The sequence below is a fragment of the Haplochromis burtoni genome, unplaced genomic scaffold, assembly GCF_018398535.1.
Source record: "Haplochromis burtoni strain Fernald_Lab_line unplaced genomic scaffold, NCSU_Asbu1 Contig_66, whole genome shotgun sequence".
NCBI classification, from domain to species: domain Eukaryota; kingdom Metazoa; phylum Chordata; class Actinopteri; order Cichliformes; family Cichlidae; genus Haplochromis; species Haplochromis burtoni.
The window spans coordinates 552923-571209 of record NW_024582427.1 but is presented as its reverse complement, the minus strand read 5'-3'; the positions used below and the strand labels follow the sequence as shown (position 1 = coordinate 571209).

Sequence of the window (18287 nt, the reverse complement as noted above, 5' to 3'; positions counted from 1 at the left end):
TTTTTTTATTTGGTTTTGATTCATTTATTTGAAAACATATTTGATTATCTAAGTTCTTCAGAATCTCACACTACATGAGAACTGTCCTTGAATTTTGGCCATGTTATTTTTAAGCAGCAAAAATCTATGAGAAAGCAATACTCATGTCTTTGTCTGTCTGTGCTGGAGAGACAAATCTATTTCATTTTTGCTTTTTGTAAATTCAGCTGATCTCTATCTCTGCCCTTGTAACTCTTTCCGATTTATATACGCAAGTAAAAATTGCCTAAGTTTTCCCCTCTCATACGATTTTATGAAGGCATACACTCTGGCTTTCTTTCTTAATATAAAAGCCCTTTTCTCTCTTGCTCTTCCAGCCCTATCTGATCTGGATGGAGACCCCTGTCGGAGGACCTACTGTGGACGGGGTCGACAATGTGTGCTAATGGCAGAAACTGGCCGCGCAGAGTGCGTTTGCCAGGAAAAATGCCGGCCCTCCTTTGTGCCGGTGTGCGGCTCAGACGGCAGATTCTATGAGAACCACTGTGAGGTTTACCGCACTGCCTGCCTGGAAAGAAGACGGATCTACGTGGTACACAGCAAGGACTGTTTCTTTAAAGGTACAGATTTAGTGCTACACTGCTACACTGACACTGCAGAGGGCTGCCACACACTGTTAAAAAAATGACTGAAGTTATATATTTGAAGTTATATTTATAAAAAAAAAAAAGTCTATTTAACTTGGATATTCTATTATAATTAATCAAAATAAATTACAAAGGCATTTAGGATGAAGAAGATATAGAGGACATATGTGTGCCCATGCTGTGTTACTGCAGCTGTTTGTCAAAATTATTTTTCCCCCAAAGTTTGATAACAAACAAACTAACAGCTTGCTGCATGTATTTGTTTTTCAGGGATATTTCAATTTTACGTCAGTCTTTTTCACATATTTCACCATCTGTTGTTGCTTAAAAAGTCTTAAAGTATTAGGTTTTGTGTGTACCTTTGGAACAGTGGGTTCTTTGTTTTTTGCAATAATTTGCCTTATCCAAAGTAACAAATAAGAAGGTCACAAAAAGTGTATTTGATATAAAAATTAATGTGGGTGTTTAATGAGTCAAAATGTTATGTGATACTCTGTAACACCTTGTGTTAAATACACTTTGATTAAGTAGTTACAAAAACATTTCTATATAAAGTCATTCATGGTTTTCATATTAATTGAAGATGTGTGATGCGTGTGAGTTTGGAAACTTAACAGTCCCATGTTATAGAATGTGTGAACAAGTTAATGAGCCTCCCATGTCGCAGCGCTGTGCCTTCCAGGTTTCAGCTCAAAGAACCGCACATCTTTGTTTCCAACTCGCCTCAGCACAAAGCTAGTTTTTTAGCTTTGTTAACTCTCTGAAGCTTTCAATCCAGCTGTGCTGCTACTTCCTACAACTCTCTCAGCCTGCGCTCACTCAGTTAAAGGAAGTGCAGCTGATCAGGCATCTCTCTCTTCACACTGAGTGATCATTTCTCATGTCAATATAGCCGAAACGCCCACCTGCTGTTTTTAACTTATGTCAGGATTTTAGCAGTGCATAGATAAAAGAAAAAAAAATAGTTTAAATTAACAGGTTACTATGTATTATTGCATATGAAAATATTGTGAAAAACTTTTTTTTTATTTCAAGTTCATTGCACATTAAGTGAAATATGTTGTCGTTTTTTTTATTTTATTTTAGTTTTAAAGATCATTATTAGAACACATCAAAAACAAAAATCTGGTATCTCAAATTATTAGAATATTTTATTTTCAGTTTCAGTAAATGAGTTAAATGTAATCTATAGGGTTAAATACCATGGTATTGTCGACTTGTTCAGTAACAACAATGACAACTGATTTGGGTCCAGATGACGATACCCTCCACAAGCCACAGAAGGTCACTGCTGAAAAGGCTGGCTCTTTGCAGAGCGCTGGATCGAAGCATATTAAATGAAAGTTGAGAGCAAGGATAAATTGTGATAGGAAAAGGTGCCCAAGCAGCAGAGATGGCTTTCCAAGAAGATTCAAATTAAGAACTTGTGGCGCTTCACAAGGAATGGACCGAGGTGCACTAACATCATCAGGAAAGTGGCCTCAACTGTCCCTATTATTACTGATCCATAGAGAAGGAGGAAAAGGGAGGAAAAGAACTTTTGATCAATGGTCCAAAGTCCTCTTATCGCATGAAAGTAAATTTTGTCTTTCTAGGTCCTAGAGTCAGCAGAGGCACAGAATCGAAGTCCAGGCTGAATTCCCACAGTCTGTGGTGATTTGGTTTGCCATGTCATCAGCTAGTGTTGGTCCGCTGTGTTTTATCAAGTCCAAAGTCAACGCGGAAATCTACCAGGATATTTTAGACTACTTCATGCTTCCATCTGCTGCAGATTTCCCTTTTCCAGGATGACTTAAGGCCTGGTCACAGTGCTGAAACTGCTACCAAGTTACCTGACCAGAGCCTCTTTTGATTAATTTTAGGAAATACCTTAATGATAAGAGATACTAGGTTTCAGATTTTCATTAGCTGCCATAAACATCAAAATTAAATATTACACCTTACGCAATGAATAGAGAATATAAGTTGTTTTTTTTTTTTTTTTAATTTTAATTAACTCTCCCCAGGCACACCCACTTCCCCATATTCAGTGGTTATTTTGCTCAAAGTCCTTTCTGTGGTCTCTGGTTGCCACAACACTTCCAGTGTGAAAACTTTGGTCTACGTTATCATCATCAACAAAGTCTCACAATAATACAGACTCAGAGACTTGGACTGGAATATACATTTATAACTGAAAGCCTCTGTTTTAGATATATATATATATATAGAGAGAGAGATATACATGTATGAATAATACATTTTCCTGCTGACCCCATCCTCACCAGTGCATTGCTTAGCTTTCACGGCAATTCATTAAATGACGGTCGGCACTTCAGCTGCCATTTATTGAAGGTAATACGCCGATAAGGAATAAGTACTTTGGACGACCCCACTTTAAAAGCTGAATTAACCCTTAAAGACGCTTGTGTTCATTATTGCTGCCAACAACTGAACATTTGTCGTACTTTGCTTTCTTGTCCCTTCACACTTAAATTGGAAGAAGCAAGCAATTATGATGATTTTAGCTCCACTGCTGTTGGCTTTTAAAGTCTGTTGAGATTAAGTGAAATCAAGTGAAATTATTACATGGGCATATTATTTTTTCTTTTCACCTGGCTTTTTTGTGTAATTTCCATTGTTTTCCACTGCTTACACAACAACAAAAACACTGTTTCACAGCCTCTGTATCTTTGATGTGTCTCACTACATCACTGTGTATGGCACATGTTTGATCCCTTTTGCAAGTGAAAATTGCCCTCAAATGATATTCTAATACCCGTGAGGGGTACATATGAACAGTCTGAAGGCTACGCTTAGGTTTTAACTTTGGTTTGATGTTGAAACATTTAAACAAAAATCGTTGCATTGACAAGCAAAGCAACTGTTTTGTAGCATGTTGCCAGCTGTCAAGTTCCAGTCACAAACATCAATCACTGTGAAAATTGTGCCGGTTTCTGTCAGCCACCGATTCAGTTGAGATGAAAGGACGAAATCATCTGTAGTTTGGCGCTGAAGGCTGTGGCTCGGGGTCGAGTTTTTCTGGGAAACAATAGCGATGCACTTACACTGGGACAAGGACAGTAGGCATTTTCATCAGGTGCTTATTCATCTCTTCTGTCTGGTCGACTTGGTTAATCATGCTCCTTTCACTACAAGTCAGCTTACTTATTAGGCAGTTGGCCCTAATCACAAAGACTGGCCTCTAAATCATTTATAATTGCACCCTAAAAACTAATTTGATGATCAATCTACCGGTAATTGTGGAACTTTAACTGAGTTTTGAGTCAGAAGGAAACCAGTGTTGAGCAGTGCAAACATATCATTAACAGGCTTATTTTGCAGCAAATCCTTTCATAATTCTAAATTTTATATGCATTCAATTATTTTATTTTTTTATTTATTTTTTTATTTTTTCCTGTCCCGTTTGGCTCTTTTGCCATCAGAATTGTTGTCTAAAGGCAAAGAAAGATGCCCAACGGATTTACTTTACCAAACTGACCACCCCAGCCTTGCCGTAATGGTCCATTTGATTCACCTTTTATTGTTTATTTTATTTTCACTTACTGAATACGGAACAGACTTGACTGGGGGAAAGAAGGGGAGAAAGAAAGAGGGAAAGAGAAACAGCTGAGAAGAGGGACGGGGAGAAGGGCAAAAAACATACAGAAAAAAAAAAGAAAAAGAAAAAAAATGCATATATCAATCACCTGGATCACCTGCTGAGAAAGAAAAAAGAAAACAAGCAGAAGAGAACAAGAGTAATAGAATAAACAATATCACAATGATATATGGGAATATGACAGTAAATACTAAATATTAAACATTATTGTGCATTCAATTAGATTATGAAAATGGCCATCCAAGCATTTTTCCATAGACGTTTATGCATTATGTGCACATGCACTGACTCAGTCTGTTCCTTCTTTCTCCTCACTACATATCCATGCACTCACAAATCACCACAAGGTTACCTGGGATCACTGGTTCCCTATTGTAAATCGTTTAAATCTTCACTCTTGACTATCTCTCATTAGCAAAATTGCATTCTCAGCATGAACAGTCTGTATTATTATCCAAAGGCAGCCCACTCACTTTATTATGACTTCGATTTAAAGGTAACGGGGCTGCAAACCTGGTGGCATAGCCTCTTTTTCCCCAGTTTTCCAGGTCAGACTAGTATTAAGCATGTTTTATACTCCCTCGGGGCGCTAATGTTAAAATAGAAAGCAAAGCTATAGTTATTTTTGAGCGCATGATTTCATGTCAATGCAGCACAGAAACACAGACGCACAATAACTCAAACAAACATGGCAGCACTTTCAGGAATATCACATTAGGGAGGCAAGGATTCCTTCCAGACATTACCATGCATAGCTAATCCACATTAGGGGTGTTCAGTTGGCACATTAAGCTTAAACTTGATGTGTGAATGCAACCCAGCAGGAGATGGAAAATTGTGGAAATCGGTCAGATGTTATGGGAATCATGTGTGTGTCTGTACATGTGAAGTCAATATTGCACATGACATACAAAGAAAACATTAGAAGGCACGTCTCTCAGTGGTGTGCTACAGCCATTATTCATAATCACTATTTGTACAGAGCACTGGAAAGAAGCATCCCTGGCGTTGATCAATAACGCTTGAAAACAGCAACACATCCTGTTCTGGTTTGAAGCTCTGCGTTGCATCTCCAGCCGCAGAATGAGACACAATTGACCATTTTCCTCCATTTCTGTCAGGATTTCACTCGGCAACTACCCCAGTCCTCAACGGTTAATGACAATAGGATAAGACAACAATATCATACAGAAGTACGATAATAGTAATATGTGTCTTTCAAATAAAAATGAATAGAGAAAAAAAAAGATGAGGCTGCAAATGTGCTCATACGCGCCCCCCCCCACACACACACACACACACAAATGGATCTCTGGGGACCCCAGAGCAATGTTTTAAGCCACTGACATTTTTTTTTTTCACAGAATAGGGTGGGGGGGGGGTGAATTTGCTTTCAAATATGATAAACCTAAAAGCTCAGCTGTGAAAGCCTATTTCTTTCAGCTCAGGGCTAGGGTCAAAGTCACAGTGTCAAATATAGCAAGTAGTTATGCCAGCTTTCGTCTCGTCATATTTGCATGACTGTGATTTTCTCCGCAGAGCTGGTCCAAAGCTCTTCACTTTGGAAAGGGAAAAAATAACTCTGACCTTTCCTTACTGCCTTCCACTTACAGAGCTCATTTTGTTTATGCATTAAGCTTTTAATAGGTCTGCATGCATAACCAATGGCATCCGCTGCTACAATTACACATGTTACTTTAAGCTAAAGTGGAGAAAAACACACACAAACACACACACACACACACACAAAAGAAACCAAATAATTAAACAGATTTTTTTTTTCATTTTATTTTTGAGACTTTTACTAGAGTTTCCCAGTTCATCTGCAGTTGCCTGTTTCAGTCACTTACCTGAAATTTGTTATGACTTTAATGAGATTTTACCTTTGTACTCTTTAAAAAGTTTTGTTGTTTTATGTTTGGGGGTACAATTGTATCTTGTAATATCAGAAGTTTCTATGAGCTTCAGAGAAAAAGTTGACTTTTTTCAAGGAGAGAGGTCAACTCTCAACTCTCCTTTGGTTTTATGTTTTTAATTAAATTTTTATTTTATTTTTTCCTCGGGCAGTGGAGAAAATCAAGGGAGAATGTTTAATAGCTCAAACTTCTGTATACCTGTTGTGGCAAACAGAGTTGCACAGGTGAAGGAGTTTACCACTCGGCTATCTGAGGGTACCCAGATATTCTCTTTGATGCAACTTAAAGGAGGCTGCAGCTTGCTTCTGGCTTGATACTCAAAAGTGTGTGGTAAAGGATTTGACTTTTTTGACAGACGGCAAAGGTGATTTCAGGGCAGAAAAAAAGGATAATAAATGTCTGGATGGGGTTTTTTGTTCTCCCCACTTCTTTCTTTCTTCTCAGCTGATGATTTAATACATATTGGCTAAAAAAATGTGTATTTGTATAATAACATTAGAATAACAATGGGATTATAAAATGCCACACTCTGAAGTGAATTGATAACTGCTACATACCAGTAAAAGGGACACAACAATGTTTAAACCAAAACCCTATAAAGAGATTTTCATTCTTTCACCTTTTTTATGATAACTTTAATTCTATTTTCACTGCAGCACTTCTAAGATTAGTCTGAGCTCGCTTCAGCTATCCATTTCACAAAGACCCCGCTATAAAATTACCACGGAAACCACAAATGTCTAACATACACAAGGGAAAGTCAGTTTGTCTGCTCAAGTACGGCAAATAGATAATCGGCTTCAAAGTCAAAACTTGCTTGACGCCAAATGGCTTTAGAAAGGGCAAACTGTCAATTAAAAAGATTGATGTACCTGAAGCACTCAAACTTAATAACCTATTTAGATTCAAATTACTAAAAGTACCAAAAGTCATAAAACAGGTTTTGAGTCTGTCATCTGTTTTTTTACTTTTTTTTTTTTTTTACTTTTTCTCTTTATAACCATGTGATAAATTACACTCTTGTCAAGTGATTGATCTAATAAAAATGATAACACCTTTTAATAGAGTGGCAGTGCCACTCTTTCGCTGATTTTTTTTTTTTTCCAGAATGAACTACATATAGTAGTGCATCAGAGACAGCTCACCTTAGTTTTCCCCGTGTTTTAGATATCTGTTTATTTATTTTTGGCTAATTTGGAAAAAGGAGATTACTTAAGAGATTACAGAAATGTTGAAATCTGGAAGTGATTATTAAAATAAAATTACACTTGGCATTCACTTAATTCTTTTATTAAGTGCATGATGTATAAATTCAATTACATTTAAAGATTTTTAAAATCTCATTAGCTTTAGAAATCCCTGAATTTCTGAAACAGGCACCAGAAGCACAACATGTTTTCTCTTTCTTCTCCTGTGATGAGTGCTGGACAGAGAGTCGGCTCTTTTCTGACCTTGCCTTTCATTATGGCCCTTTCCCTCTGAAACGATCCGAAAAAGAACTAACACACTTGATTCATCGCTTTCATCTTCCTGATGAGTAGGAAGCTTCTAGAAAAGGCAGTCCAAAGAGACATCTGTTTTCACCAGGTTGTGTATGCCACTCCACAGGGAGGTCTTTAATGTACCTGGTTTGACCACTCTATTATGGACAAGTGTCATTCTGGTGATTCTTAGTTGTGATCCCGCTGACTCGTAGATCAGACGAGCAATGTGGTAGCTTTCAGACTGAAATTAGTGTTGAGTCTCCACTGGGTCTTAGTGAGCTACCTCTCCTACATTTTCTTCCACTAAGCCAGGCGGTTCATAACATTAGTTGCCAGCCCTCACTTGAAATTCCTTGTGGGGAGCCCTGACTCCCCCATCCTCTCCAGACTGGACACCAGCCAGGTTAAAGTTGATTGCAGAGCTGCAATGATTAATTGATTGGCTGACTGGTCAAAAATTAATTTGCAGCCATTGTGATAATAAACTGCTAGTTTGAGTCACTTATCAAGCAGAGGGGAAAAAAAGGCAGACATCCTCATTTCACCTTTTGAAGACATCAGTACTGAAAATAGTTCTTCAGTTGCTTTAACTAGCCACTTAAATAAAGATTCTCATAAGGGTGCTGATTGATTGATATTTTAGCAATCATCAGTCTTCTTGAAATTCACAAGCTGTTGCCAAATTTCACAAAAAAATGACAGCTACAGTGTTCTTGATATAATGAATTGCTTTGTCTTTTCCTCTCTCCAACCTCCCTTTTAGCCATCTATCAACTACCCGTGTTTGCGGTGTCTCTAACTTTTAGAGCTGCCTCAACCACTCTGATTACTCTTCATCATTCTGGCTCATTCAGTGGCAGCTGTGGTTATTGCATTAGCCATCAAAGCTTCCCCCGTTTGTCTTTGTACTCCCTCTCTCTCCCTGCAGCCCATGGCAGCACCCTGCCTCCACCGTCCATCTTATTGCTTGCTAACCCTCTACCCCTTCCTGTGACTGCTGCTATCAACTTAGTCACGCAAACACACAGTAGTTTGATCATTCTCACAAGAAGGATCAACTTAACTTGAGCTCCAGGGCTGCGTCTTTAGTTTTATACATTAATCAAGATTATATAGGGTTAAAATTTAATGCCATTAAAGATGAAAAACCAAGTGTAATTGCGGGATGTTCATGACATCTTGTTTTTGTCTTGCTTTCTTTCTGCAAACTCTTTGTTGGATTTAAATTAGTATAATTTTCTTTGGTTTATTAAAAAATGGCCAAACAATTGCTGTATAGTAATATCCCATAATGAAATGTACTTATGAGCAATTTGTTGCTATGTCACTAAAGCAGGCTGGAATCTAGAAATTATGTATTGCTGATTCTGATACTAACTCTCCAAGGTTTGTTTTTCTTTGTACATCCATACACTTTGTTTAAACTGCTTTATCCAATTCAGTCCCTGTGTGGGTGTGGAGCTGGCCTTCCTTATCGTCACAGGTAGAGCGCACTCCACGCAGAACACCAGCAGGTTCGAGAAATGAACCTTTGTGCTGGGAGGCAACAGTACTGACCACTGTCCCACTTTTCCTCCAACAGTATGTTTGTACTGTCATTAATGACTGACCTACTTGGGTGGTGTGAACTAATCAGTTCATTGACTACATTTTATATTCATTCCACTGAACCCTATCAACCTACATCGATCAATTATACATTACAAGGGCACATTTTAGAAACCCCCACTCTTTAACTGAACTGCTCCAGCAGGGATGTAAAATTGTCCATGTCACATAACAAAAGCTAGTCTGGGCTATGTGTAAAACATCCATTCACATACACAAAAACACAAACTATCACCAGCAGGGGTTGCTTTGGTAGGACTTTATTTTAGTTATGGTTTGCTTTTACATGTATATCAGCCAAATTATATCAGCCTTTCTTATGTCATCTTGTGCAAACACTTTTTCGCCATTTTGTCTTTTCGCTGCTGCATTCATTCACCTTATTTAGTTGGTCAACAGTCTCCCCTGCGAACAAAGGAGGTGTCTTTTGACCACTGGTTTACCCCAATGTACTGGTGTAGGGGTAATACCATCGACACTCAACCAATGCTGTCTGATATTCCATAAAACCTTCATGGTGAATCAGGCTACACCTGCTGTGGTTAATTGGGTATCTTCCTGTAATTCAAGAGATTTCTGTCTGTCTGTGCTTTTGTTGCTTTGTCCGCCAACACCTGTGACATGATCAAGAGTTTAGCAACCAAATTTGGCACACAGATCTTAGGCACCTGAAGGTTCTTATCTATATCAGGATATCAACAGGTTGCCAAGCAACCACCTGTTAAGCATCTTTTTTGTTAAGCAACTTTTAAGCATCTGTGACATCATATCCTGCATCCTGTCTTTTTCATTTCACAGCTCCAACATCCGCTTTATAGCCACAAAAGTGTAATTTTGAGTGATATTACATATAGGGGATATTATATTGTCTTCACGATGTCTAGCAACAGACTAAAAAACATGAATGGTACCATTTTCATTTCATGGCTATTAGCTCCAATAGGCCAAATAATACTGTAGTGTAGGTATGTATTAGTACTAGTAAATAATTGTAGTAAATAATGGCTTTTCATATTATATATGCCAATTTAAAAACTAAACCCAAAACTATCATTGTTTTGTTTCATTAGTCAACAAACATAATGACAAACTCAAAGAAAATTCTTTATCTGATATTCCAATAATTTTCTGTTGCAAGTTACAATTATTTTTGCCTAAACAGTCATTTGGATGAATATATGTCTTGTTTTTGTTCCTGTATTTTGTGTTAATTTTGCATTTGTTTTAATGGCAAAATCAGCTAAATTAGTACTAAATGTTCATTATAACATTATAACATTCTTTCATTAGTTTTAATCATTATTGATTTTTTATTATTTTTGCTTTATTACAAGCTTCATCTTTAATGTTTAGTAGATGCTCAGGTTTTTTTTTTGTTTGTTTGTTTGCTTGGTGGATTGTTTTTTGGTTTTGGCTTTTTATTTTTTACCTCTTATGTAGATGCCTACTCATCCTTTTACGTGGACTCTCTCTCTCTCTCTGAAACACACACACACACACACACACACACACACACACACACGAAAATGACGGTACACGCTTCTGTCATGACAAAAGCAAAATAATCTCTTATGAAAGAGAATGTTTATTCATGCCTAAGAGATTTTGACATGCTTGTCACAACACTGCCATTGCCTCTCACTTTGCCTTTTCTGTGGTGCGCTATACTCCACAGCACCACAATGGACCTCTTAAATCACTTGCCTGGCTTTAGCTGCAGACGTGTGCTGCTCAGCCTGGCACATGCAGTATGGATATATTGATAATTTAAATCCGAGTTGGGAGTAAACAAATTGTGATGGGCATCACAATTTGAAATTCTTTTTTTTTTTTTTCTTTTTTACTGCTTCTCACCATAGATGTATAACACACACACACACACACACATGCACACAGCTTTTCCCTCATTTTGCCTTGTTGAAGTAATTAAAAAATCCCTAATGTGGGTTTTGTTCAGGGAAAGCCATTTTGGCATTCTGTCTACATCTTGTAGCATTAACAGGTGGCACTGCATCATTTTTGGAGCTCATCATCGACATGGTCTGTTTTTATTACTGTTCCTAACACAACTTTTTAAGAGCTGTTGGCAAATGGCTCTGAACAACTGAGAAATTAGAAAGTGACAAATGAATTCATTTGGCCCATCCCCTTCAATTCAGCAATCCTTTCATCAGTTTAATGGCTGTATAAATGGAAAACACATATGGCTGCCAGTGTTTCTAGCCCCAAACTTTGAAACTTGTCTGATCTGTTTTTGATGAAGTCTCGTTTCATTTACTAACAAGTGAGATGAATATCTTTTGCTCCAGTTTAGACATCATTTTAATGTCTGTATGATGATTAAATATAAAGTTTAATTCAAATAACTCTTCCTAGCAATATAGTGCCATTCATAGTACACACACACTGCTCTCTTTCTGTGTCCATGCAGATCTATTTCATTCCCCCTTAAACAGCCTGCCCTCCCCACTCTTCCTCATAGACCACTTTCCTCTTCTCTATCGTTCACCCTCGTTTTTTTTTTTTCTTGTCATGCCCCCAATATAGTGCAGATGGGGATTTGAGTGACTCTGTCAAGCTTTTTGCTGCGTTCCCGGTCTGTGTTAAATTGGTTCAGAGCTTAAGTAGAGTGTGAGCCTGGAAAATAAAAAAATAAAAATACAAGAATCACCTCGAGGCAAAGTGACCCTGGGAAGAAAAAAAATCATATACACTCTTCATTCTTGACAAACACAAACACTCGCACACACAAACACATACAGAGACATAAACTAGGAGTGTAAAATGGATGTGTGGCTTGGTTCACTCCTAATCCATTGCAGTGAGTGCAAAGATCTTTACCTTCACGTGGAAGTATTTGTAGCTGCTTCACACAACAGGACAAGGTCGTCGGGGTGCCATCAAATTAATCTGGTGGGCACAATGAGATGGCTCTTTGATGCTATCACGTGATGGATAATCTGATTAGACTTAAAGTATTTGATCACTTCTGTGGACAAGTTAGCTTAGATAACTGTCTGGGGACTGAACTCGATTAAGATATATTGTTAGATGAATTTATATAAATTTCAGTATTATTGGTGGTTAACACATTCACTTTACACGCACAAGAGCTCTAATTTGAAACCATGAGGACACAAACATAAACGCAGAGAGTCACAAGTGTACTTCGATTGCCGGTCCCAAGCCCAGATAAACGTGAGGATTGCATGAGGAAGAGCATTCAGTGTCAAATCAGTGTCAAATCGAACATGTGGCTCTATCGCTGTGGTGATCCACTGGGAAATAAGGGCGCAGACAAAAGTGCGCCAATTATCACCAGACTACTTATGTTTGCGCACAAGAAAATTGCACGCTTTACCTCGCTATGCAGCACTATTTCTGTCTTATTTCATTTTAAATATTACCTGTACACCAAACAGAACCAAAGAAAAATCCACTTTTTATAATTATAATAAATCAGTTTTTTTGTTTTTTTTGTTTTTTTTACAGAACCACTTCAGGCAAAGAGACCCTAGAAAATTTATAATGTTAAAAATAAGAGTATCATGTAATCAGAGCAGCAGTTTCATAATCAAAGCAATCCCAAAGATAAAACTTCATCCAGTCTCACAATTTTTTTATGCACTTTGTAATCATTTCCTGATTTGGACTGTAATAATGACAACTTACAATCAGCATTTTTAGTGCAGCGTGTGACTCATTTTCCTACTTGCTCCTGTGCTCAGATGTAGGTTATCACATAATTACGGTTACGTTTTCTCAAGTTCACATCAGTTCTTTCTACTTGAATGATGCACACAAATGCACAAAAAGTGTTAATGAATTATTTTTTGTTTACTACTTTCTAAATCTCGTGAAAAGCATACAGGTGCACATTTCATCCTTTTTTGGAGGATACACTCGCTTTTAACAGAGTTTTTACAGGAGGTCCCATTACAGATTTTTAAGCATCTGGACAGCGATCTTGCTGGAAAGAGATGACTGAACAGTTCCTCCACTGCCTTGTAACACGAGTTGTCAGATTATATACTTCCACCCTGCCAGTTGAACAGTTTGACCAGAGGGCAAAGAACGAGCTCAGATTGACAACTAGTGCAGCTCAGTGTGCTGCACCAACTGATTTGCCAGCTCTCGAGATGACTGAATGATCAACTGAATGACTGCCCAGCTTCTAGCACAGCCCTCTATTTCACCAAGACACTCAAGCTACTTGCCCTTTGAGTACTATTCTCAATGCAAAGACTGAAAATGTGCTCCCTTAAAAAAGGAAGAAGTTATATCTCAGAATCGTTCCTTTAAAAACAAAAAAAGAGTTCTGCAACGCATGTAATCCCGAAATATTTGAATAGTTAAGATTTCATTGATTTGTTCATTTAGTTTGAAATAAAAGTAAATGAAATATTTCAAGTGCACTTAACCTGGTACATGTAATATATAATATTACTGGTATTTTCAGTGTTTGAGTCAGTTGTTAATTTAAATATAATGTGTAATATAGGTGACGCTTAATAGTAAACAACTGCATTTAATTTGTAGTGATCCATCTACATGCAAGCCTTCCACTGAAACAACCTAAGAGATTATATTTAACAAAAGCCTCTTTTTTTGGATTTTGCTGCATTGAATAAACATCTGTTCTGTTTTGCTGACACCCAAATTTGTGATAGATATAAATAAATAAACATACTGTTTTGAAAGCAAGGTGGCCTCGCATGCCGTTCTCCTTTGGGAGCAGCAAGCTTTCCACCCGTACATTTTTCATGGTCATTTCATCCGATCAACAAAAGTAGCTTGTGTTACCCTGATTTATTGAGTGACACTGTGCCCTTGGCGCTCATTATTAGCATCTCAGTACCACGGGGCCTATTTGCATCATTGACTCACCATTCTACCATAAGTCGCTGACTATGGAGAGTGCTCTAATTCTAAGATCCAAAGGGAGTAACAACCCCAGCAGCTGCCTCGGGAAAGTTATCAGTCCGTGTTATTGTTTTCAAGCTCATCCCACAAGATTTCCTCAGAGAACCGGAGCAGTATGGATGGATGCTGCTGACCTTTTTGTTTTAGTGCCTATGTTACAGGTGTCACTGCTGCTGGCAGGGAATAATAGTATTCTTTTGAGGTGATACTCCATCTGGTTACAGTCCCACTGCTGTGTCAATACCTGATGGGATGATGAATAGCCCTTCTGCTGATAAAGAGGTTGTTAATTCATATCCGATGTAGGCTTGGTTAGCACGGGGGGTCTAGCCTAGGGACCCTTACTGGATACAGAAGCTCTGATCAGCCGTCGAACCCCCAACCTGAAGTTCCAAAGGTGTGTGATTGCATCCCATTTTAAATCATGTTACGTTTCGGTGTTGTCAGTGTTTTGTTTTTGCGTGACTGTCATGTATTTCCTGCTTTACTTTGAAAGTCTGTGTTATCTTAGTGTGTTCAGTTTACGTTTCCTTGTCTCGTCAGGTCTAATTTGCCCCAGCTGTGTTTCCCTCCTGTGGTCCATTCCCTGATTGCTCCTTCTATGTATTTAAGCCCTGTGTGTCAGTTGATCATGGTCGCGATCTCCCCCCGTGTTGTAAAGAAATAGTTTGTTGTAAATAGCTGTGAATGGGTTTTGTCAATACTTTTGTTTGAGACACTTCCGTTTTGGGGATTTTGGTGGAGAGCTTTAGTTTTTTTCTTGTGTTTTTTTTCTTATTTTTATTTTCATACGTTGCACGCCGGTTGCCTAGGCCGGGGTGTAACAATCATCTTTCACATCTCTTTAATTCTTTTTAGATATATAATTTATTTTGTGAATCGCCCAGCATGTCTTGCAGCAGATATACTGGGTAATTGTGCTTCCCTTTAAGTTATAAATCTGACTTTTATCAATGAAGAATGTTGCAAAAATTTAAAATTTGTTTGTTTTTTAGTGTGTTAATTGAGATAAAAGACAAAACATGCAGGTCTGGCAGCGAGGGCCGGAATATTTCAGTTGCATATTACTTGTCCACAATGCTGGTGGCTTTGTGGATGCAGCATTTGTGAAAAATGTCTGTGCAGAGTGAAAGAAAACTGATGAGCTTTAAGATGCTTCCACTATTTGCTGCAAGCTCTTGAATCCTGATGCACAGCAGATTATATACCAGATAATGAATGTAAGAACAAAAATACATAATTGGAGTATAAATACTGTATATTTTGTAGTTATTTGTAAGTTCAGTGTTTCTTTCTTCGTTTAGCAAGCTTTTAAACCTTAACCTGGAACGAATAAATACATAAACAAATAAATAAATACATAGTTTTGCTTTTATAAAAATCCTAAAAGGATAAAATTCAAGCTCCTAGAACTAATGATTATACTGACCTTTATGTTCAAATGTCTTTGTGCGTTTCCAGTATGTTGTCCAGGTGCAACCTAATTTGGAAGAAAAAAAACTGCAAACCTCATCTCCTACTCAGGTTTTCCATTTTGTTTAGTAGGAACACATCATGCCTAAAACCTGTGCTGTGATTTAAATAGAGAGTATTCCACTGGTATAAATAAAATACACAACCCCTGAAATTCTCGATGCACTCCCAAATCCACAGATTTCCTCACAGCTTTCTCTTATTATTTCAAGTCAGCACAGTTCACAGTTGATTATCTATTTTGCTGAGTGTCAACAACAGCAGCACTTCATTTAAAGTCTAAGGGATAGAGAGAATTTATCTTCCAAATCAAATCAATTATGCAAACTGAAAGAATACATTCTTGACTACAAAAAGTGGGGGAGGATTAAAAACATGTATTTTTGCTGAGAAGGCCTGCTTCAGACATGACTCTGCTGCTTCTTCATTCACCGTGAAGAATCTAGATCTTTCATATTCTTTATATGACATTAGATATTTAGTCTGTGGGTGATTGAATTGTCAGCGCCTCATTCATTATCATGCAAAACAGTTGCATTATTCAATTGTACTGCATGGTAATGTGAGATCTTCTCAGTGATGGCTATCAGTTCATATCAATTAGTCACTGCACTTCAATGGAATTACTTACAGCTGGGTGGAAGAGGAGGACTGCTTATTACTCATGACACTAATTCTGCAGTTTGTTTGTTTCCCTCCTTTCACCGCTTGCTCACTCGCAGTCATTTTCTACATTTGAAACATTTGTCTGAGCTCCTGATTAGAAGGTCCATGTCACGCTAAAGGCCACTTCATAAAACATTTGTCTGCTCAAGTGGTCCACACGTGACGCTAGTGTGACAAATGACTGTCTAATCACTGAACTCCTATTCCACATAGTTCACTACTAAATAATTTGTTTGCGCAGACCCTTGTTTAGGATTTAACACAGCTCCACTTGCTTATCCCTTCAGAGTGTGCGTGTATGTGTGGAATTAATAGCTAAATTAGCATTATTTCCCTTCCTCGAAGACAAGGCCTACTTCTAGTGCTGCAAGCTAGTTGCGATCCTCAGTTTTAATGAAGAACACCTCTAGTGTTCCATTTCAATTCAAAACAAGGAGGTCCTGTTACAGATTAAACAGAAATGCAATGTATTGACTAGAACATAGTATAGAGTTAAGAATGAATGAGTTATGAATGTATGAGTTACAAATATTTGCAGTGCTTCCCCTTATGCCATATTTTGTTACCCATCATGCTGTTTAATTTTTTCCATTGTTTGTTGTTACCTCATGCAACGATGGCAGTTCCCCTGGCAGACGATAACAGCGACTCTACGGGAACACTTCAGATGTTTTAATGGTCCTGTTATCTTGTTAGATGTAGTTATTTGGATTGTGGCCGAACCTGGCGCCTGCTACCTTATCTGTGCAAAAACGCAGGGTGTTATTGTTCTGTGTGTAAGCTTAGGTTCACAGGCAGAGAGGCTGATAATTGAAATCCTGAGTGGCAGGTCACTTTCATGGTAAACAAACACTTCATACTTGAGCTTCAGTAATTGCTTTTGAAGAGTGGCTCCCGTGTTATGCTGGAGAAAAATATATATATTCACGACTTGCAAAATTACACACACACTGAACACACATAGAAAACAAATCCACACGCAGCTCTTTCCTGCAGGATCATTTGCCATGGAACAATGCACTAGTGGTTGGCCTGGGAGCTTCAATGACAGGGCAAATACACTCTTCCTTCCCTAACTAACATGCACACTGGATTCTGGGCCCCAGAGCTCAAAAAGTGACTTCCATCTCTGCCCTCTTTTCTACCGCAACCTGCGCAATGGAGCAACCACCCCTGCAGCTACACCCGTGTCTCTCTCAGCTTCTTCATTCACGTGTCCCCAGAGCTGCAACCTAGCTCTCCAAGCCCTCCACTCATTCCTCTTCTTTTCCCCCTGCTCTTCTCCTTTATACTCCTCTCTTTCCACTCTTTCCTCCTTCTGTCCTCACCAGTTATTCGCTCATCCACTTCACTCTCCATCCCCAAGGCTCCATTCTGCTCATCCATGTCCTTCTCTTTGCTTTTCTATAAATTTGCTCATCTCTTCTTCTCTCTTTTATACCCATCCATCCAATCTCCCTGTTTTCTCTCTGTGCTTTTGGTTTTATTTTAATAGACCAAACCTCAGTGGATAGTGTTCTGAATCACATGTTCAGCCTGTCTTCAACCTGTGCCTTTTTAATCAGGCCTTGATCTAACATTACTGATTCTGTGCTTTTCCTTCAAGAAATGTTTGTATTACTAAAATTTAATTCTGCCTCAAGCGATGTCTATTCCTCTGACTTTTCCTCTTGTGTAGGTCTCTAGTCTACTGATGATATTCTTTTACACTTTTTATATGATTTCTGCTCTGTACTTTCATGCACAGTCCTTCTCCTTTCCTCATCCTTCCTATTTCCTTTCTTAATTTTGTATTCTTAAACCTTAAATTCTTAAACATCCTGTTTGGTATTTTTAAGCAAAACAGTGATACATAATGTGTTCTATGATATAAGTTACATGTTACATTGGACATCTTTTATTTGTGACTTAAAGTGAGCAGAATGAGAGCAAAATCTAGTATTGTACTTTCTCAGTGTTTTTCACAAATCCATCCCTAAAATATCGCTCT

General features: G+C 38.0%; 1 protein-coding gene across 2 annotated transcripts in view; it reads left to right on the top strand.

The window, feature by feature from the left end:
* The window catches only part of fstl4 (follistatin-like 4), a 209089-nt gene that overhangs the window by 84712 nt on the left and 106090 nt on the right, over nt 1-18287 (top strand). For both annotated transcript variants that reach the window (XM_005923089.3, XM_042221414.1), the window contains exon 4: nt 357-599. In XM_005923089.3, coding sequence (XP_005923151.1) covers nt 357-599 — 243 coding nt within the window. The remainder of the gene's footprint in view (nt 1-356; nt 600-18287) is intronic.